The sequence below is a fragment of the Mesoplodon bidens genome (genome assembly GCF_964165515.1).
Source record: "Mesoplodon bidens genome assembly, chromosome: 2".
Lineage (NCBI taxonomy): Eukaryota > Metazoa > Chordata > Mammalia > Artiodactyla > Ziphiidae > Mesoplodon > Mesoplodon bidens.
Genome location: NC_138177.1, coordinates 71,518,271 through 71,541,415, shown reverse-complemented (window position 1 = coordinate 71,541,415; position 23,145 = coordinate 71,518,271). Strand labels below are relative to the sequence as shown.

The window sequence follows — 23,145 nt, the reverse complement described above, 5'->3', positions numbered from 1 at the left end:
TTGTATTTAGGCGGGAGCTGAGAGCAAACAATCAGGAGATCTGCTTGTCCCTCTGCATCCCTGTTCCCCTATCAGCTGAATTCGTTGGCCCAGAAAGGACCCTCATCACACAGGGGAGTTGTGTGCTCTCCACTCTCCAACCTGAGGCTGCCCATGTCTGAGGCACCACTGGCTGTGCACAGAATGCCAGCTCCTACTGCTGGCAAAGCCACTGGCCTCCAGCTCCTGCCTCCCTCTGCCCTCCTTCCCTATCCAGGCCCCAAGGAGACAGGAGGCAGCTCCCCCAGGTTGTTACTGGGGACTCTGCTCCCAGGCCTGGCACCAGCCAGGAAACCAGTGATAACTAGTGGTCACTAGTTAGAACTATGGCTTTACTTTGAATTTTCAGTGTGCCGTAATAACCTCCATACTAAATAGACATATTCATGTGTAAAGAATATATGCTCGTGTTTAAAACTCAAACAATAGATAAAGGCATTCAATTAAAAAAACTAAAGTTTCTCTTCCTTATTGCTCCACATTTACTACTGCAATGAACAATTTCTGAGTCATCTGGTTATTAGCACACAAATGTAAATAACATGGCAATATATGTAAATTCTTGATTTACCAACTTTAGGTAGTATCTATTAACTACCTTGCAGGAAAGGTAAAGAATTTAGGGCATTATATGGGCTTCCTTTCTTCCTGCCCCCTCTACTTCCTCGTTTCGATCTGTAATGTTACTAGGTTTTCCAGTGGTTAGATACACGATTTAAGAGTGTACTTAAATCTCTATTTCTTGATGTATCATCTTTAGACAAAATCTACTGATTTCCCACTACGCAAAACAAGAAAATCAGTGCATGTAGATGTCCCTCTGCTCTCCTCCTCCAGATTTCTGTCAGCCATACTATCATTTTTATATTGAGCATGTTTTTTATAGCAGTTAAATGTTAAAGTAACCGTAATAAAGTGTTCTATGCTTTGGGTTGATTCTGAAAACTGAAACCCCTTAAATGGTATTTACGGCATTATGATTATGTAAACACTATTCACTGCAGAACCAAGTGTTGTGATTAGGCCCACAGAAGAGGAAAGAAAGTAACATGTAATTAAACCTTGGCCACTCAAAGGAGAATGTTCTTTGAATGAAGTCCTATTTCCTTCCACTCTGTTGTTTACTCACAATTATCCCACAGTTTAGTTTGCACCAAATTTGAACCATGACTTTCTTAGACTGGGTTTTTCCCAAGGTTTCTAATTGTCATTTTACTTGTTGTTATTGGAGAATCACATATCTTCATCTTATTGTTTAGAATTAACTACGACCTGCTTAGGATATTTATTTTGAGCTCTTATTCATATAATTTGCATAGTTGAAGTGGCTTGCTTTCTGAACACAATCTTCACAGAGCCCTTTGTCTTTGGACCAGTAACCCTTTGGGTTACTTTCTAGGGCTGCTCTGCTGTTGTCAGCTTAGGATTTTTTCACCTCACACCTGAGTCCCACGTTTTCTTGGATGTGGGTCATTTTCCCTTTTGGATTTATTGTTATTGCTAACGTACAGATTCGCTAGAGAACATACTTCCATATAACATAGCAGTTAAGAGTTGCCCTCCTGGGGTTTCCTTGGTGGCGCAGTGGTTGAGAGTCCGCCTGCCGATGCAGGGGACATGGGTTCGTGCCCCGGTCAGGGAAGATCCCACATGCCGCGGAGCGGCTGGGCCCATGAGCCATGGCCGTTGAGCCTGCGTGTCCGGAGCCTGTGCTCCACAACGGGAGAGGCCACAACAGTGAGAGGCCCGCGTACCGCAAAAAAAAAAAAAAAAAAAAAAAAAGTTGGCCTCCTGAGTTTGAAACCTGGCTTCATCGTTTATCATTCTGTGGTTTTGAACCACTGTGTGTGCAGGGTCTCAGTGTCCTCCTCTATAAAATGGGCATAATACAGCTCCCTCACTGGTTATTTTGGGATGGGCTAAGGTAATACATGTGGAACTGTTAGGTCAGTCACCAATAAATGATAAAAATTAATATTTGGTGGATTTGGAGAGGGAGAGGAGTATATTAGTGTGCTCATTGACCATTCAACCATCCAGCCAAAGCATGTTTCTGAAGTGGTCATGAAGGACCTGAAGGACCCTCTGCCACTGGGCACTCCCTTGATGATATTGTGCTGTCTTTTATGCCAATGACTCCCAGGTGCGTGTCTCCAGACCTCTCTTCTAAGCCCAGACTTCCATCCCTGACTGTCTACTTGACATCCCCACTTGCATGTCCAATACACATCTCAAACGCAACTTGTTCAAAACTAAACCCCTCATCTTCTCTCCCAAACTTGTTTCACTCCCACCATTCTCCAGCTCAGGATGGAGTTGCCATCCTTCTAGTTGCTCAGGTCAACCATTTCAGAGTCACATTGATTTCTTTTCTTTTTCTTGTATTCCACATCTAAGCCATCAGGAAATCCTGTGTACTCTATGTCCAAAATGTCCCCAGTATCCTACCCCTTCTGACCACCACCACCGTCTCCGCGCTTGTGGGAGCCATGATCATCTCTCACCTGGACCATGCACAGCCTCCTAACTGGTCTCTCCGCCTCCACCATTGTTCCCTGCCATCTCTCCTCAGACTTGTCAGGTATGATCCTGCCTTTCAGCCTATGCCCTCTTCCCAGGACTCTCCTCCCTCAGAGACCCATTGTCCGTCCGATGAACCTATCATGTCTTTGCTCCGACGTCACCTTCCCAATGAGGACTTCCATGGTCACCCTACTTAAAACTGCAGCCTGCCCTGGCCACTCCTGATTCTCCTTACTTTGCTCTACTTCTTCTTCTTTCTCCATGGCACATACCACCCTCTAAATGACTACACACGTTACTTATTTTTCATGTTTATTGTTTAGTATCTTTTCCTCTGCTAGATTGTCAGCTCCTTGAAGGCAGAGTCTTGATCTGTTGTATTCATTGATATATTCCAAGTGCCTAGTGTGGTGCCTGATTCAGTTGCAGGCACAAAGTAAAATTTGGTGAATGAATGAATGAATGAATGGCAGTGAGGAGAGTTGGGGTTCTCCCACACTGGCATACTCTGCTGGCCCAGCTATTTGAAGGTGACACCAGGAGGAGGCAATTTGGTTAATAAGTCCAGGGAGCAGAGTCTCCTTAAAGTTAAGAGTTACAGGGTGGTGACTTCCAGAGTGCAAGGCTATCAGGCAGCCTGAGGGTTTCCCACCCCAGCATTCACTGGACCTGCTGGTCTCAAGGCTTCTTTCCAGCTCCAACCTTCTGTAATTTCAGACCATATGAGGTGCTGAGTTCCCTGGAGGTATTCCAGCATAGGCTGGATGATGGCTTAGGAAGGATAGTGCAGAGGGACCCAAGCATGAGAAAAGCATTAATAGTGGATGACCTTCAAGTTCTCCTCTAATAATAAGATTTGATAATTAGATGACTGACCTCCCCCTGGTCTCTCCCATCCCTCAAAGCCTGAGGCACAGCCCTAGAATCCCTGGTCCTGCTGGGTCCCTCTGAGCCATTCCCTAACCCTTCCTATACCCCTATTACTCCATGGTTATGGTCACAGAACCTCTTTCCCCTCCCCCACAGAACATATTCTATTTTCGCCAAGGCAATATAGTGTCCTTGACTGAGAGAGAGCAGCCTGGACCAATGGAAGGAGGGTAAGTGAGGGACACCTTCTTCTCAACCTTACTCTTTCATCTCTTCTTCTAATTTCTGCCCCTTCTCACTGACATGGCCACATGGCCAGCTCTGAACCACAGTTATCCATCAGGTTTGCACTGTGGTTCTCCACTTGGAGACGCAGGTGGACACGTGAGTTCAGAGGTGTGGAATAAGCACAGGAGAGATCTGGATGAGAATGGCGATGGTCAGGCAGGAACGGAGGCTGAGGGCTGGAGCATGGAGAAACAGCCCTGAAGTACCCATCAGCCTAAGCACTCTCATTTCTCTCTTTCATCCCCCCCCAACCCCGCCTCAGCCCTTGATCTCTTCAGCAACCTGGTACCAGAAAACCTAGAGCTACAGGATATGCTGAGCTCTGGCCCAAGGAATTAGAATTTATTCAAAGACCTCTTGTGAGCAAACAACATGATCTTTTGTCAATAAGAGACCTGGGAGACTATGTCTAGCAAAATCACCCCTTTGCTTTTATTTCTTTGCTAAATGACCAGATAAACCCCAAATTACATAGGTCATTCCCTGAAATGCTACTATATATATTCTCCTACCTCCCACCTAATTATCCTGTTCCTTTCACATTAAAAAGGTTAACAAGTTATTTTCCACTATTTTCTTCTGGAGTATGTTTATGGCAGTTCAGCAGCTGCTTCACTGTAATGATGGAGTAGGGACCAATAAAGGCAGACAGCAATGCAAACTTTGCAGTGAATGCAAGTACCTTGCTACCTGCTCTGAGAACACCTGCACAGGGTTTATACAAACATTATCTCTTTCAAAAAGTACTCCAGGCAAGCAGCTGATGTTATTTTCCTGTTTTACAGGTGAGGTAAGCAGAACTTGGAGAGGCTAGATAGTGAGCGGTAGGGCCATACAGGAGCCAGGCCTCTGACTTCAGCTCTCATCTGCTCTCTGCTTCTTCACGAATGTCTCTCTCCAAACAGGACTAGTGACCCATGAAACCCTGCAAGGACATTGGGTGAAGAGGCTAAGAGCATGGACTTTGACGCTAGCTCCAACTTACTAATGTGTGCTCTTTTCTTGTTATGGCTAAAATTTCTTTATCTATTTATTAAAAAAAATTAAATTGAAGTATATTTGACTTATAAAGTTGTGTTAGTTTCAGGTGAAAAGCAAAGTGATTCAGTTATATGTACATTATATAATATATATATATTCAGCTATACATATATATTCTTTTTCAGATTGTTTTCCCTTATAGTTTATTACAAAGTATTGAGTATAGTTTCCTGTGATATACAATAAGTTCTTCTTGGTTATCTATGTTATATATAGTTACATGTATATGTTAATCCCAAACTCCTAATTTATCCCTCTCCCTCTTTCCCCTTTGGTAACCATAAGTTTCTTTTCTATGTCTGTGCATCTGTTTCTATTTTGTAAATAAGTTCATTTGTATCACTTTTTTAGATTCCACATATAAGTGATATCACATGATATTTGTCTTTGTCTGACTTTCTTCACTTAGTATGATAATCTCTAGGTCCATCCATGTTGCTGCAAAATAGCATTATTTCATTCTTTTTTATGGCTGACTAGTATTCCATTGTATATGTATACCACATCTTCTTTATCCATTCATCTGTTGATGGACATCTAGGTTGCTTCCATACCTAGCATAATGCCTAACATGCTGCCTTATATTTATTACTTCTTCAATAAATAGTAGCTTTTCTTATGAGCTAGGTCTCTGATGAGTGGGCTGTATTGATCAGAGGACATTGGAAGAGGGGAAAGACAACAAGGTTGGCTAGTTGACGTAGAAAGAGTTAAGTCTGGAGATTTTGTGCAGGCTAGCCAGATGTCAAAGAGAAAGATGGGCCTTGAGGAGGAACAAAAGACAAAACAGAAAGAGAAAACAGGTGTGCCCTTGAAATGTTTGACAGTCTTTTAACTACCAAAATGAGGGAGGCCAGACAGGTACCTCTCCTCTTTGAGGACATCCCACAAATAACACCACTCTTCCCTGTCATAGTTCTGAACCAATTGAGAAACAAACAAAAAGATATATTGGAGCCAGTTGACCACCTTTATGATTGTGATGATAAATTTTATACGTCAACTTGATTGGGCCATAGGGTGCCCAGACATTTGTACAAACATTAGTCTGGGTATATCTGTGGGGGTGTTTTTGGATGAGATTAACATTTGAATTGACAGACTGAGTAAAGCAGATTGTCTTCCTTAATGTAGGTGGGCCTCATCCAATCAGTTGAAGGCCTGATCAAAAAAAAAAGGCTGACCCTCTTCCAGGTGAGAGACAATTTCTCCTGCTTGACTAGCTTCAAGCAAGGACATCGGTTTTCTTCCTTTCTTGGACTCAAATTGAAATCTTGGCTCTTCCTAGGTCTCTAACCTGCTGGCCTTTGGACTGGAATTACACCATCAGCTCTTCTGGGTCCGCAGTTTTCCAAATGCAAATCTAGGGACTTGTCAGCCTCCATAATCACATGGGCCAATTCCTTATAATAAATAAATCTTTCTTATAGATAGATAGATAGGTCATCTCTTGGTTCTGTTTATCTGGAGAATCCTAATGTAATTATTAATAAAGCTGAGGTGTGAGAACCAAATGGGCTGGCTAACTACCCCTCTCCAGGCTGGAACTTGAGACAACCCACCTGAGGGAAAGTTTCAGTCTTCAGAGGAGACACACTTATCTAGATAGCAGGCTTACACTGGTCCTGAGTAAAGAGGAAGGAGAAAGGGAACAAATCCCCATGTCTATAACTTGGATAGAATAGATTCACCAGTGAAGATGTGAACAAACGGCCATCATCCACTAACTGGGGAAGAATAAGCAGTGTTTAGGGAAAATTCTAATGTTCCCTAGATTTTTGTGCAGCTCGCTGTGCTTATCCATTAAGCCTGTGGTCGATCACAGCTGTGGGCAGCAGAAAGAATATCTACTGATCCCATCTATGTGAGGCTGCATCCCCAAACCAAATATTCCTCCTCTGTTCAGTCTTCTGGGAGCAGAGCTGAGCAGCTCAGGTTTTGTAGAGAGCTCTGAAATGGGTCAGAACAGTGAACTAACTAGAGTCCACTCCAGCTCACAGTGTACTTGAAGCTGAGAGTTTCCTCTCTGTTCTATTACCCGCCCCTAGTTATTTCATCCGTATTGAGGTCTGATGACATCATTTACTTCTCCAATCATAACATGCCAACACAAAGATACTCTGATGTTGAAAACAAACTCCATTCCATTAGGAAATCCCCAGGGAAGAATGACAGCTCAGAATTTAAATTCTCAAGGAAATTAAAGTAAAATATTTTAAGTTAAAAACCCCAGTCATCATCCTCAATGTCCTGTGTGGCTCTATCCTTGGCCAGCGTGTCTCAGTGCCTGAGCCAAGCAGGATTCTCATGACACATGTAGTGGAGAGGGTGGCTCACAGGGCTGGGTGAAGTTCTATCAGCATCTCAGGTCACCTATCAATTCAATGCCAAGTGTCTGAGGTGCTTCTCCCCTACCTGATGCTTTATTTTAAAAGTTTTCAAATCTCAGAAAAGCTGGAAGAGAGAATAGTACAATGAACACTGCCATGCTCTTCCTTGCATTCACCAATTTTTTGCCAAATTTGTTCTCCTTCTCTCTCTCTCTCTCTCTCTCTCTCACACACACACACACACACACATACATACACACACACAGAATTTAAAAAACATTTACTGAATCATCTGAAAGTATTTAGAATGTTTTCAAAAATATTTATATAGTAATATCAGATTTTTGATTCAATATTATCAATAATATATAGTCCATATTAAAATTTCCCTAATTTCTCCCATGGCTTTTTTTTTTTTTTGATCAAGAATCCAATCAAGGTTCCTATTAGGTGTGTCTTTTCAGTCTCCCTTTGTCTCACTGCCCTTTTGTTTTCATCTTTTGTGACATTGTCAGTTTTGGGGAATCTCTCTCAGAATGGCCCACATTCTGAATTTGTCTCCTCACGTAGGTTCTGGGTTAGCTTCTTTGATAAGAGCACTCTGAAGTTGACACTGGACTTCCCACTGCACCACATTAGAGATCACCGAGGGTGAGTGTCCCCCACTACTAGTGAGGCCACATTTGATCACTTACTGAAGACTGGCGCTGCCAGATCTCTCCATTGTAAAGGTACATTTCCCCTTTTGTACTGTGGGTGGTGATGCACTGAGACCCTGTGGACCTCTTGTTGCCTAGCAACCTCTTACCCAGTAATTTTAACATCCATGGGCGATCCTTGCCTGAATCAATTGTTACCATGGGATTGCAAAGTGGTGATTTCCTAATGTCAACATTCCTTCTACATTTATTATTTGTTGTCTTCTTCTGTAAATAAGAGATTTTGGCTGCTCTTTTTTTTCTTTTGAGAATAATTATCTCATAAATTCTTTTAATGTGTTATCATTTATTACTATTAATATTATTTTTCATGCTCAAATTATCCCAAGGCAAACTCATAGATGATGTACCTTACTATTTGCTATATACTGAATGTTTGTCTCCCCTCCAAATTCATATGTTGAAACCTAATCCCCAATGTGATGGTATTAGGAGGTGAGGGTCTTTGAGAGGTGATTAAGTCATGAGGGCAGAGGACCATGAGGGCAGAAGACGGCTGAGGCCGCAGCTTTTTTGTTTTGTTTTTAGTAAACATATTTTTTATTCATTTTAATTAGATTTTAAGCCGCTTTTGTCTTTGGAGGCTTTTAAAAAGAAAACTGAATTAGGTCCACTTCAATGTCCACTGATTTTCTTTTATGAAACTTGTATGATGCTCGCAGGCCATATCATAGCACTGCAATAATATCTATCTTGATTTTCCATTCTGCAGCTTTCTTTTGAATATGTTCTCTAGTTGGGGATTTGTGTAAAGAATATACTGCTGTTCTTGCCATTTCCAAAGCAGTCTTCAGAAAGGCCATATCTATCCCTTTATTATTTTTGGTCCCAAAGGGAGGATTCATAATTACTGTATCAAATGACTTAGACATTCTGTTCGATAATGAGCACACATCACACTGAACCATGTCAACATTTGTTAACTCAAACTCTTCTACATTCCTATTAAATATTTCCAATGCATCTTCATCTATGTCAAATCCAACACACAATCCCTCATAGGGGGTTTTGCCCTTATAAAAGAGACCCAAGGGAGCTCCTTTGCCTCTTCTGCCATGTGGGGACATGTCTAAGAACCAGGAAGCAGGCCCTCACCTGACACTAAATCTGCTGGCACCTTGATTGTGGACGTCCCAGCTTCCAGAACTGTAAGAAGTAAATTTCTGTTGTTTTTAAGCCACTCTGTCTATGGTATTTTTGTTATAGCAGCCTGAGCACACTAAGACACTATTTAAAAGAATCCAGAGAGTTAATAGGACATGTCAGAGTATCATAGCACGGGCCCTAGACTTACTGACTTTAGAAAAGAAGCCAATCTCAAGGTCTTAAAACATTTATCCTAACAAAATTATGTCCCCGGAGACCAGCATTTAGCATTACCAAAGAAACTGGCATCTGAATCACAGAGGGTAAATGGAAAAGATCTTTTCACCATAATGAAATTGTTATAAAGTCTAGAGTCTGTAATTTTAACTAAAGTGGAAGAAATCTTAAGTTTTATTTTGCTACTATGAATTCACCATACTGGGAAAGGGGTAGAATTCACCTAAGTGATACCTTTCTTTTCCACTGAAGAATTTTAAAACTTCCTTTTTTGAGCCTGGTGCTACCACCTTCTCAGAGCAGCATTGGGTGTGAGCTTCAACGGGTAATGTGGCCTCCATCACAGATGGTGAGCAGATCTTTTCCTTTAGTCCTGAGCTGCTCTCGCTGTTGTCATCTCTCAATTTGCAGTTAGGCCTAAAAACCCCCCTCCTAGGGAATGCGTTCCCCTTGTCTGTCTTTGTGTTAGTTGCAGTTCTGTAGTGGAGACAAATGTCTCTCTTCTTGCTCTATAAGGCAGCATGGGGCTACAGCTCAGGCTCATATCTCTGGTGTCCTTGTTAAAAGGCTCAGCTGAGGTTGGGTCAGCAGACCCAGCCCTTCCTACTTTGGCAAGGCCCTAACACCTAACAGCTTGAAAAGCTCTGTGACACACATGGAAGTCAGCTGCCTTGCATTGAAAGCAGAAAATATTGCCCTGGCTCCCAATATATCAAAGGCCTAGAATGAAAAGTTTCTGTTTTATGGCTGAAGCTTGGTCACAGCCACAGCTGTTCAAGAAAGCCAATCTGTTGAAGGACAGTGGTCCCTTTTTCAAGGTTGCTGGCTTTGCTGGGGCCCTTGACTCTCACCTAGAAGATAGCCTGAAGGAGAAGCTCATGTGCTAACACACTGAGGGGGAGTATAATCCCAAGGAAGTAGAAGGGAGAGGGAATAGGAGGGAGGCTGGGAAAGAAGAACACATTTAAGAATGTGTAGACCCAACTTGGCCACAGTTTTGCAATAGGTTGATTGCTTGGTCACTCAAGGAGTCCTTGGAGAGGTCATATAAATAAAGCTTTTACATCTCTGAATGGTGCATTTAGGGAGGGGGCTGTGGAGAGGAGAAAAGGAGCAACATTTATCCATTGCCTTAAATATCCCAAAGTTAACTTCCCTGCACATTTGCACTTCAGCCCAATAGGGGGGCCCCAGAGTGGAGGTGGAAGGTTCATGGAATGTGTGTGACGGAGGTGTTGTCAAATCATGCCCCCAAGTGCCATAAGGAACTGGAACCCTTGACTGGCAGAAGCCGCTGCCTGAATTCACAACCATGGGAATAGTGTAAGTCGTGTCCAGGGCCACTGCACCCAGAAGAGTCCAGTGCACTTGCTCACCATTGCTTAATGGTCAGTGTGTATCCCCAGCCCTACAGCCTTTGGTCAAAACCTCATCTAAGTTCTAATGACCTGCCACAAAACACCACAGCCTAAGACTTAAAGCTCCTATCTCAAGTTCAGCAGCCAAAAGTCAACTCCAATACACTGTCATAAAAAAACACAGTAAAAAAACCATATGATCTCTGCCTGGTAAGCACCACCAAAGCGTAGAGCCGTCTGCCCTGTTTCGAGCAGAAGCCTCCATCTCTTGCCATGCATTTTGCTCCCCTGAATTCTCTATTTTTGTTTCTCATGGTTTGAAGCCTCCTATGCTAGACCTTGAGGTTGGGGTTATGAAACTGTAAGTATCCCTCTATAGAGGCAGGTCTTTTAAAACTTAGGACAGAGGGGAACACATGCTCCTCTGGGCTGCTCTTGGCTATGAGAAAAGAAGACAGAGGGGCTGGACCACTAGAGGCCAGAAGTGTGGTGCTAATGGAACTCCCTTCCCACGAGAGGAGTGGGGAATATGTGCTCTCTAACATCCCCAAAACCCAGGGCACTTGTGTTAAGATTTATTAAAAGTTCTCTTACTGGGCTCTGCTCTCTACCTGAGGTTCAACAGTTCCCCTTGAATGGTGAGATGAGGGGCTATCTTCCCTTCTTTAAGCCATTATCTAGGAGTCCTGCCTTCTCCTGGCTGGAGTTGGGAGGGAAAGTAAAACACCCAGTGCCCCTCACCAGACCACCCATCTCCTCCATCACCCCTTTCAATGAACTCTGATCTCAGCTGATAGAGGAGGTGTGAGGAAACAGGGAAGTACCCAAGGGTCGTGTGGCCACTTCTGAGTCAACCCTGTGGGATGTGTCCAGAAGCTCCTCTTCAGCACATGTGAGTTACTATCGACTGTTGAGCTCAGCTTTGGGGCTTAAGTGTTTTTCTGAGGGAAACAGGAAAAGTCCATTCAACACTGTTGCACATTCATTTATTCACTATGAATTGAGCATCTGTGATTCACCAGGCCCTGTGTTGTATGTTGGGCATGATGCGAGGATGAGGGGAGGGTTATAAAATAGAACTAACCATAACACTCAACCCTAGAGAGGCTTTAAGTAGTCCAGGGAGAGAAGCACGTGGGTGCCTGCACACACACACACACGCGTGCGCGCACACACACACACTTTTGTAAGGACCACAAGAAACATAGATGCCAAAGGTTATAGAAACCTGTAGAGAGAAATGAGGCCTCACTGAGTATTGATATTTGAACCAAGTGTTGAAGGATGAGTGAGTTTGAGAGAACAAAAAGGGGAAAGTTACTAGGAAAAAAGCCATGGCTGCTTGAAAGAAGGTGGTGTGTGTAGGAAATGAAAAGAAGTTTGTGTGACAGGAGCACATGCTGTGTGTTCTTGTCTGTTAAAGGGGATATTGGGAGATGGAGCTGAAAATGTAAGTTGGAACTAAATCATGAAGACCCTTGTGTCCAATGATAGAGCCTGAAATCTGGATAATTGAAGGATTTCAAGCAGAGGAATAAATAGAGCTGGTTTTTAGAAAGGTCATATTATCAGCTCTGTTGGGAGGTCGAACTGGCAAATCTGTTGGGGATGGTTATGCAAAGAGAGAATCTGGAAGTTGGGAAACCAGTTTCGAGGCTATTATGTAATGCTGCTGGTAGGTAACGGAAGGCCTGTGCTAAGGAAGTGGCAGTGGGAGCTAAAAGGAGGATGTGATTTGAGAAATATTTCAAAAATAAAGTTGACAGGGAATTCCCTGGTGGTCCAGTGGTTAGGACTACAAGCTTCCACTGCAGGGGTCCCGTGTTTGATCCCTGGTGGTCAGGGAACTAGGATCCTGCATGCTGTGTGGTGCAGCTGAAAGAAAGAAAGAAAGAAAGAAAGAAAGAAAGAAAGAAAGAAAGAAAAGAAAGTTGACTGGATTGGCTTGGGTGACCAATTCAATGTAGAGAGTCACAGATGGCTATGCATCTTCTGTCTTGGGTGAGTGGGTAGAGTGCTATCTTCAAGTAGAAAAAGAAGAAGAAGAAGGAAAAGAGAGGGAGGGAGGGAGAGAGAGAGGGAGAGAGAGAGAGAAAAGAAGAAGAAGGAGAAGAAGGGGGAGGGGGGAGAAGGAAGAAAGAGAACACAGTAAGGAGAGCAAGTTTTGTGGGGACAACTGATTGGGCTTTATGTGGTGTTTTAGATACCTGCAGTTCATGCAAGTATCTTGTTCTTGTTTTGAACAATACACAGCATTCATCTCAAACTGACAGGTGGACTTTGTAGCAATGATTTTATTGGGATTATTTAAAACTCTAAGATTGAAGGTCATGTATTGTACTTCTCTGGGTTAAGAGAGAGCAGGTAATGATATAGACAAATTTGTAGAGGTGATGTTTATTTATCAGGGGGATTTAATGGACATCCAATTTGACAACAATTCATTGAGCACCAATTGAATGCCAGGTACCATGCTGGCTGCTTGGGCTTTGCTTTTAAGGAACTCTGTTTTGTTGGGGAAACACAAAAATGCACACGTCTCTGTAGCAGAGGAGCCGTGTAAAGGAAAGAGCACTGTCCTGGGTACCAGGAGTCCTGGGTTTCATTTAGTATGTGCTTTGCCACTAACTCGTTATTTCGTTTTCAGCTAGTTGCTCTTCCTCTCTCGTTCTCAATTTACAACCACAAAATTAAAGAAGTGGCTTAGATAAACTCTAAGTTCCCTCCAAACATCAACCATTAGTGATTCCATGTCTCACTGTGTACAAGTGCTATGGGAGTCCAAAGACAGATCATTTCCAGTAGGGGCTGACATTTGACTTGGGGCTCAATGAATAAGCAGGATTCTAGCATATGCAATTGATGGAAAAGGCTAAGAGGAGGAAGTGCAGAGTGGCTATGTTAGAAAATGGGGAAGATCACCTGGTGATTGAGTGTAGGGTGTGGAGGACAATGACCACGGAAAAACCTGGAGAGGGAAGTAGGTGGTACTACGTGGAGAAGGGCCATGAATGCCCCATCAAGGATTTTATTAATCCAGGCAATGTGGCTTGGAAACGATTCACCCTGTACAATCCACCATAGGGTGGAGATCAAGATGAGGTGTGATGGACATCATAAAAATGGATCAAAACATCCCATGGCTCAGAGGCGAGATAGATCAACTTTGAATGGAGAAGGCTAAGAGGTATATTTATTCACAGTGTATGCATTTCCTCTATGGGAAAGTGTGAGGCCTGAGGTGGGGAAACTTTTCACTGACCCAGGGAGGCTAATGAAACCCAGCATGTTGCTGAGAAGTTCTCTTAGCAGCAGGATCTGATGGTGTTCTAGTGGAAGGATGGTGCAGGGAGCATGTGATCTACGTGAGTGGCCCCCATGGAGTTGGGCAGTGGGCAGCCAGAGCCCACGCTACTTCTTCATGGGCCTGAGTACTCAGTATGCTCCTAGGATCAGTAGCATCAGCAACACGTGGGAGCTTATTATAGATGCAGGATCTTAGCCTCCACCCAGAGTCAATGAATAAGAATCTGCATTTTAACAAGATCTCCAGGTGACCCATAAGCACTTTATTTTATTTTGTTATTTCTTTAACATCTTTATTGGAGTATAATTGCTTTACAATATTGTGTTAGGTTCTGCTGTATGACAAAGTGAATCAGCTATATGTGTACATATATCCCCATATCCCCTCCCTCTTGCGTCTCCCTCCCACCCTCCCTACATAAGCACTTTAAAGTTTGAGAAGGCTTCCTGCTTTCTGAACATAGCTTTCCTCACTCAAACTCCTTCTGTTAGTTTATTTCCTACCCAGGGAAGAGAAAAGAGTACTTCTTGGATTTCCTAGGGAGCACACTGGATCAGATGCCAGTTTGAGGGTAGGAATACACCATAATGACCCATAATATCTTCCTCATTTATTCATTCATTCTTTCATTCAATCAATCAAATAGTAATAGAGCACCTCCTATATTTCAGTATGTATTCTATCTGCATCTCTGGTCCTCCTGGCCTTGACTGTCCTGGGTTACTTCTGGCAGGATGGGAAGGATCTAGGACCTAGGGTGTGACATCCACTTATTTGGCCAGGTAGATATTGGCACATGGACAGGAGAGGAGTTATCCTGGTGTCAGATTCTGAGCTTAGAATTTCAGACAGACAGGGGGAGTGTGGAATGCAGTCCCATCATGGGGAGGTCCATGACGAGCCCAGTGTCCATGTCTCCAGGGGTGTGTGCTGTCCCATTTGGCAGAGCCCACTGGAGCCTTATCAGACTGACTGCAACTGAGAAAAGCACCAACTGAAAGCAGGTTATCTGTGGCAGATTTTAGGGGCAGTCCTCATGGAGGAATGGTGGGGATGTGTATGGGAATAGGACTCGGAATAGTGACCAAAGCTGAAGCTCATTAAGGAAGCCAGGCAACATCATGGGCCCTGGGTTGGGAGCACATGTCACTAAGAAAAAGACCACTGGGCCAGGGCTGTCACTCTGGAAATAGGCGGGACTCCTGCAGGGCCCTGTGTTCTGTTCACACTAGGGTGTGGGCACTTGATGCACGTGTTGCTGGGTGTGGCCTTGGGTCTAGGACCCAAGGTGTAAATCTTCTCACTTTGATGTCCCTTCTCCCCCCAAGGGTGGCTTTGGGTGCAGAGGCTGAGACAGCAGTCGGGAGCTGCGTGGACTCATCTGTGAGGAGTGGATGCAGCCAAGAGCTGGGGCTTAGGGGCTGCGGTGTAAGCCCCCTTCACCTGGGAGTAGATGACACAGGAGTCCTGGAGGAAGGAGCACATAGGTGAGGGCCAGAGGCCAGCAGGCCCTAGGTGGGAGAGTACACAGGTCACGGGACTCACCATGTTCTTGAGAAGCTCTGCGTCAGAGGCTGCTGTGGAAAAAAGGGAAGCATTCATCTGTGAACTCAGAACTCTCTCCTTGCATCTGTGCCATCAGCCCAGCCACAGCCATCTCCAGGTGGCTGCACTGAACCTTTCCTAAGAACCTCAACCTCACAACATCGACCAACTCTCTCCTCAGCATCACTCCACTCTTTGTTCCTCATGCTGAGCTCCCCCAGGGACTCTCAAAAGAAAGAAATCTACTTTTGATCTTGTTCATGCTTTGATCATAGATTCATAGTGTATATTATGGAGAAGCAGCCTGGCCTGGAGCAGAGGCAGTACAGTGGTTTAGAGCAGACTTCTGATCCAGACCACCCCAGACTGAGCCCCAGGTCAGCCGTGCCACCTCTGTGGCCTTGGGCAAGTCACTCAATATCTCCTGCCTCGGGTGTCTCATCTGTATGTCGGGAATAATAATACCTACCTATAGGGTTATGTGTGTGTGTGTTTGATTTCTAACATCTGTTATGTGCTGAGCAGTTCCAATGTGCAGGTACACTTCTGAGGGCTATAAACAAACAAACTTTAAATATATGTGTGTGTATATGTTTATGGCATATATATATATATATATATATATATATATATATATATATATATATTAATGTATTTATTTACAGTACTCAGAACTGTACCAGGCACGTATGAACTGCTCAATACATGTTGATATGATAATAGAAGTTGTTATTATTATTATATTGTCTTAAAGCTGGAATGAAATATGGCATTCATAAAGCAAGGCTTTCTCTTTTTGGCTTGGAATGAGCCTCAAGGCTCCCTGGAACTGCCCTGAGAAGCAGAGCTTGGCCTAAGCCTTGGACTCTAGAGAGAGATTCTTCTGTGATTTGTTAGCTCTGTGACTTCAGGCTGGTCAGTTAAGGTCTCTCTGCCTCTGTTTTCTCATGTGTGAAATGGGCTAACAACAACACACATCAAAGGGGATTGTAAGTGTGAATGAGTTCATACGTTTTAGAGGTGGGCCACTGAACCAAGAATGGAACAAAATAGAGTTCATTTGATTTTATACAAGAAGAATCAAAAAACCAGAGAAGGAAGCAGAATGGCTAAAAATCACATGGCACTTTTTACAGAACAAAGTTAGAATAGCCCCAAAGGCTTTCCCTTTCCTGCTCTGAGAAGGAGGAAACCAGGCTGGGATTCTTCACGGCTGACCATCTACCATGAGTGAGGACTAATGACACAGACAGACAACCTGCATATACTCATCATAAAAGCTGCTTAAACTCTGCTGCCGTAATAGCATCTCCACATCTACTTCCCCATTTGATCCTCACAATAACCCTATGAGAGAGTGTGATAGGCAGAATAATGTTTCCCACAAAGATGTCCATGTCCTGATACCTGGAACCTGTGAATATGTGACCTAAGATGGAGAAAGGGATTTTGCAGATGTGATTAAGATTAAGGACCGGGCTTCCCTGGTGGCGCAGTGGTTGAGAGTCCGCCTGCCGATGCAGGGGACACGGGTTCGTGCCCTGGTTTGGGAAGATCCCACATGCCGCGGAGTGGCTGGGCCCGTGAGCTATGGCAGCCAGGTGGAATTTTAAGGAGAACTTTAAAATCTGAAAACTTTTCTAGTTGTGGTCAAAGGGAGCACTGACTATGGAATAAATGTTTAAAGAGGTGCCACTTGCTGGCTTTGAAGATGGAGGGATGGGACCATGAGCCCCAGAAAGGAAAAGAGTGTCCTTTAGAAGCTGGAAAAGGCAAGGGAATATATTCTCCCCTGGAGCTTGCAGAAAGGACCTCTGCCGACACTGATTTTAGCCCAGTGCGACCTGTGTTAGACTTCTGACCTACAGCACAGTAAGATAATAAACTTGTATTGTTTAAGCCCTCCTGGTCATTTGCCACAGCAGCAGTAGAAAACAGGTACAGGTAGGTAGGGAATGATAGACAGTCCTGTCTCATTTCACAGATGGGACACTGAAGCTCTGAGGGGCTGACTGCCCAGAGTGATGACTTTGTTACTCAAGTGATGCTGAGGCCATTCGTGGAGAATGGAGAAAGCAGCTCTGCATGGTGAGCTTGGGTTAATCACAGCAGTGTAGGTGGGCACAAAGTAAGAAGCCCAGTGACCCAGCCTGAGGGGCAGTTCTGTGTCTGGTTAGCCCAGACCCATTGAAGGGGTGGAGACTGAACCACACATAGCAATAGACCGCCAAAATCAAGGGTCGTTGGGTCTTACCTGCCTGTTTGTTCTCCCCCTTCACGCTCCGGACTTCCGAGTACACCACGTCTCCTCTGTTAGGATTTACTTGGAGAGAATTTGAAGTTTGAGAGGACTCAAAGGTTCTTGCCCCTTGTCTTGCTACTTCCTCCTCCCCCAGATAGAGTTTGTTCTCTGGAGGGGGCAGAGCCCTCCGGGCCTCTGTACCATCCCTTCCTCATTTCTTGTCCCACCACTTCCTGGACCAACCCTAGGGTCCCTGCCCAAATGGAGGGTCCTCTGTCCTCACCATTGCTGTACACTGGTTGCAGTTCTATCCAGCTTGGTACATTGTGGTAGGTAGGCTCTTGCGGGTCTGAAGCTGACGGGTTCCTGTAAGATAGAAGCATTGATGTTTCCCAGAAATCCTGATGAAGTAGCTATAAGGATCATTCCCTGTTAGTGAGTCTTTACTACAGGATAGTTGCCAAGCCTGGAAACATAGATGAGCATATAACAAATGGTCTATTGTTATGGACTATTATATTATAAATCATAATATTAATCCAGACTTTATGGCCACCTGGTATGTCACTGTGCTAGTGCCTATAACAATATTAAGTTGATTTTATTATTATCTCTATATTTTAGATGGAAAAAATGGAGGTTCTGAGAGGTAAAATGACTTGCTCAAGACTATGTAACTAGAAAGGGAAAGAGCCAAGATTCAAACCTGGCTCCGAGGTCTACACTCCCAGAGAGATCAGTATCTGTGTGAAATCAATAATTAGAAAGGCTCAAATGGGAATTCCCTGGCGGTTCAGAGGTTAGGACTTGGTGCTTTCACTAAGAAGGGCTCGGGTTCAATCCCTGGTGGGGGAACTAAGATCCTGCAACCGTGCAGCATGGCCAAACAAACAAACAAACAAAAAGACTCAGAGGAACTCAGGATGGTTTGGATGCTGCTACCATAAGCTTGCCCAGGGATAGTTTGTGAGCTGTGGTGTGACTCCTAATGTCAGCCTTTGGAATCCAAGATGGCAGCCCCTTCTTCACAGGCACCACCTCCTGTTAGCAGAGAGGTCTCTCAGTGTGGCCAAGTTGTGTGACTCCATCTTCTTGGCTGTCATCACAACAGGTGTTGGTTAGGTTGGGTTGGCCATGACCAGAGCTTTCCAGGCTGATTAAGCTAAGGCCATCTTAGGAAATGGATGGATTCAGTGGTCATATTGTCACTCAAACAACCAAGGCAACATTGGACCAAGGATGTAGTTAATAAATAAAAAGCAATTAACACTTGCTGCAAGAAAAAGGCCTGTTTAACTAAGCTGATGGGTGAGAAGGTCCTGGGAATTGAGATATCCCAAGGGAGGTGGCAACATGAAATTGTCACAACCCATCTCAGTGACATGAAGCAGTGACCGTGCTCTCAGCAGTAACCAGATTCAATTCCATTTTCATACTTGGTGGGCATTTCATTAGCCATATGGCAATATAGGCAGGTCTTACCTGGAGGAGTCAAATGTAGGCTTTCCTCCTGCAAAGGAAAGCAGAGAGACATTGAGTCCAGGAGAAGGAAGACTTCACAAGGAGCACAGCTCATAGGAGGCTCACCTAGAACCTTCCAGGAGTCACTGTCTCTAAGATGTGAACCCTCCTTTGCTATGTCCAAGGGAGGCAGCAGATTGGGCAAAAACTACCGATCCTGGATTCCAGAGGGGTATAAGTACCATACATTTAAAAAATCAGTAAGTTATCAAATTCCATTTGGTTTCTGTTCTCACTCTTATTTCTCAGAGTTTTTCTTCTCCTCTTCCATTCCTTGGGGGTCTTGCAAGTGTAGAGAGGGAAATACACTGTAATTTGTCATGTCAGATAAACTACATCTTGTGAAGACATCTTACACCCAATAGGGCTGTTCTGGAAACTTTGCATTTGATAATGACAAGTTCTGGAGGAACTAGAAGGGAAGGTAGGAGCTGTGGAATTGTGTAGAAAGGAGGGGTTGAGAGCTTGGGGTTGGTTCCAAAGGCAGCATGGGCCTGAGGGAATGGAGATGGGAAGGACAGGGACTCAAGCAAAGGTTAACCAGGGAGTTACTCACCTGCTTTTCTCGGGAGCCAGCAGTAGAACAACAGTGCCATGGCAGCAAGACCCATCATGCTGAGCAGCCCCCCGGTGACACCGGTGGCAACAGGGCCACTTCTGCTCTCTGTCAGCCCTGAGGGTGAGACCCCAGGCATGAGCCAGAGGGAGAGGTGTGTGGTCTTGAACTGCCCTGACCACTGGAACTGATGCCTGGGAGAGAGAATGAACTGAGGGGACCAGGACTCCGGAGGCTAATCAGGTGCAGGTGTGGCACAAGAGATGGCACCTCTCTTGGTGGAGAAGCTCCTGTCTGTGGCTGATGCAAAGGTTAAGGGTCAGGATGGATGATGCTAGCTGAAGAGTATTAAATTCAGTGGTCTTCTTTAGCCCTCTTTCCCACCCAAATGACAAGCTTTCAGAAACAGTTAATGAAAATAACAGTTTGGAGAACATCTAGCTTTGTGTACCTGTCCCTGAGAAACACTGTCCTGGTCAGGCATCACAAGGATTATCAGAGTATCCTAGGAGGAAATCTTTTGGCCACATCTGTGGCCTGAGATTAGGAAACTTACCTGCGATGGAAAGTGTCACTGCCTCACTGCACTGGGGACCCAGGCCATTGTCGGCCTCACAGGAGTAGGTTCCAGAATGATTTGCAGTCAGTGAGAGGTTGAGGGACACTCCTTGTCCAGAGTGGGACATACTGCTCTCCAGGGTGACATTCTTGTGATAAAACTGGTACACGATCGGGGGAGAGCCTCTCTGGGCCTCACAGTGAAGCTCCACCACATCCCCCACCACAGCCTGAGCCCTGGGGGCCCTGAGGGTGAGGATAGGGCGAGACACTGGAACTGAGGGAAAAAAAAAAGTCAATAGAAGTTCCTACTTCTAACATATTCAGAAAGGAACAAAAAGTAATATAAACAAATAATAAAAGTCATATCTCAATCAAGGAAAATATATTGAAACACATGACAGGCAAAGTTAGTGACCTGAATCCACAAATAGCTTTCAATGCACAAAAATATCCAACAGAAAAGTGTGAAAAGAGTATGAATCACTAAAAACTTCAAATAGCCAATAAATATATAAAGATATCATCTTTGTTACTAATTAAGTATATACAAATAAAAACACCCGTCAGACTGGCAAAGCTTAAAAAGGCAGATAATACTGATGGGGTTGTGGATTAAGAGGCACCCTGATATGCTCTCAGTGGGAATGCAAATTTGAGACACTTCCTTGAATGGTGATTTGGAAATATATATCTAATTTAAAATGTACATAAACTTTGACCCAGCAAATCTACTTCTAAGACTATTTCCTTTAGGGCTACTAACATAAGTTATGTAAAAAATGGTCAACAGACACGTGAAAAGATGCTCAATATGGCTAATTATTAGAGAAATGCAAATCAACTACAGTGAGGTATCACCTCACACCAGTCACAATGGCCATCATTAAAAAGTCAACAGGTTTGGTACTGTGATGTGTTTACTTATTATATACAGTTCATACTTCATAGAAACTGTTATTTTATTGCTTTTGAATAAATTTTATATTTTGAATAAAAAAAAAGTCAACAGGACTGAGACCTTCAAGATGGTGGAGGAGAAAGACGTGGAGATCACCTTCCTCCCCACAAATACATCAGAAAAACAACTACATGTGGAACAACTCCTACAGAACACCTACTGAAAGCTGGCAGAAGACCTCAGACTTCCAAAAAGTGTGGCTGACAGGGTTTTGGTGCTCCATCCGGGTGTCAGGCCTGTGCCTCTGAGATGGGAGAACGGAGTTCACGACATTGGTCCACCAGAGACTTCCCAGCTCCACGTAATAACAAATGGCAAACGCTCTGCCAGAGAGCACCATCTCAACGCTAAGACCCAGCTCCACTCAATGACCAGCAAGCTACAGTGCTGGACACCCTATGCCAAACAACTCACAAGACAGAAACACAAACCCACCCATTAGCAGAGAGGCTGCCTAAAGTCATAATAAGGTCACAGACAACCCCAAAAAAACCACCAGACGTGGTCTTGCCCACCAGAAAGACAAGATTCAGCCTCACTGACCAAAACACAGGCCCCAGTCCCCTCCACCAGAAAGCCTACACAACCCACTGAACCAACCTTAGCCACTGGGAGCAGACACCAAAAGCAACAGGAACTACGAACCTGCAGCCTGCGAAAAGGAGACCCCAAACACAGTAAGTGAAGCAAAATCAGAAGACAGAGAAACAAAAAGCAGATGAAGGAGCAAGGTAAAAATGACCAGACCAAACAAATGAAGATGAAATAGGCAGTCTACCTGAAAAAGAATTCAGAATAATGATAGTAAAGATGATCTAAAATCTTGGAAATAGAATGGAGAAAATGCAAGAAACAGTTAACAAGGACCTAGAAGAACTAAAGATGAATCAAGCAATGATTAAAAACACAATAAATGAAACTAAAAATTCTCTTGAAGGAAGCAATAGGGAAATAACTGAGGCAGAAGAACGGATAAGTGACGGGGAAGATAAAATAGTGGAAATAACTACCACAGAGACCTCTGGGTCAACATTAAACACACCAACATTCAAATTATAGGGGTCCCAGAAGAAGAAGAGGAAAAAAAAAAAAAAGGAACTGAGAAAATATTTGAAGAGATTATAGTTGAAATCTTCCCTAATATGGGAAAGGAAATAGTCAATCAAGTCCAGGAAGGGCAGAGAGTCCCATACAGGATAAATCCAAGGAGAAACACACCAAGACACATATTAATCAAATATCAAAAATTAAATACAGAGAAAAAATATTAAAGGCAGCAAGGGAAAAGCAACAAATAACATACAAGGGCATCCCCATAAGGTTAACAGTTGATCTTTCAGCAGAAACTCTGCAAGCCAGAAGAGAGGGGCAGGACATATTTAAAGTGATGAAAGGGAAAAACCTACAACCAAGATTACTCTACCCAGCAAGGATCTCATTCAGATTTGATGGAGAAATTAAAAACTTTACAGATAAGCAAAAGTTAAGAGAATTCAGCACCACCAAACCAGCTTTGCAACAAATGCTAAAGGAACTTCTCTAGACAGGAAACAGAAGACAAGGAAAAGACCTACAAAAACAAACCCAAAATAATTAAGAAAATGGTAATAGGAACATACCTATTGATAACTACCTTAAATGTAAATGGATTAAAAGCTCCCACCAAAATACATAGACTGGCTGAGTGGATGCAAAAACAAGACCCACATATATGCTGTCTACAAGAGACCCACTTCAGACCTAGGGACACATACAGACCAAAAGTGAAGAGATGGAAAAAGATATTCCATGCAAATGGAAATCAAAAGAAAGCTGGTTAGCAATTCTCATATCAGACAAAAGAGACTTTCAAATAAAGACTATTACGAGACAAAAAGAAGGACACTCATAATGATCAAGGGATCAATCCAAGAAGAAGATATAACAATTGTATTTATGCACCTAACAACATAGGAGCACCTCAA

General features: G+C 43.7%; 1 protein-coding gene across 1 annotated transcript in view; it reads right to left on the bottom strand.

The window, feature by feature from the left end:
- Positions 1 to 15,047: 15,047 nt before the first annotated feature.
- LOC308629856 (Fc receptor-like protein 5) overlaps positions 15,048 to 23,145 on the bottom strand; it is a gene marked incomplete at its 5' end in the record, with an annotated part of 84,708 nt that continues 76,610 nt past the window's right edge. The window contains 7 exons of the mRNA XM_081258161.1: positions 15,048 to 15,265; positions 15,344 to 15,375; positions 17,598 to 17,666; positions 17,869 to 17,951; positions 19,068 to 19,095; positions 19,663 to 19,779; positions 20,219 to 20,497. Of these exons, the coding sequence (XP_081114287.1) occupies positions 15,176 to 15,265; positions 15,344 to 15,375; positions 17,598 to 17,666; positions 17,869 to 17,951; positions 19,068 to 19,095; positions 19,663 to 19,779; positions 20,219 to 20,497 (698 nt within the window). The 3' untranslated portion in view covers positions 15,048 to 15,175. The remainder of the gene's footprint in view (positions 15,266 to 15,343; positions 15,376 to 17,597; positions 17,667 to 17,868; positions 17,952 to 19,067; positions 19,096 to 19,662; positions 19,780 to 20,218; positions 20,498 to 23,145) is intronic.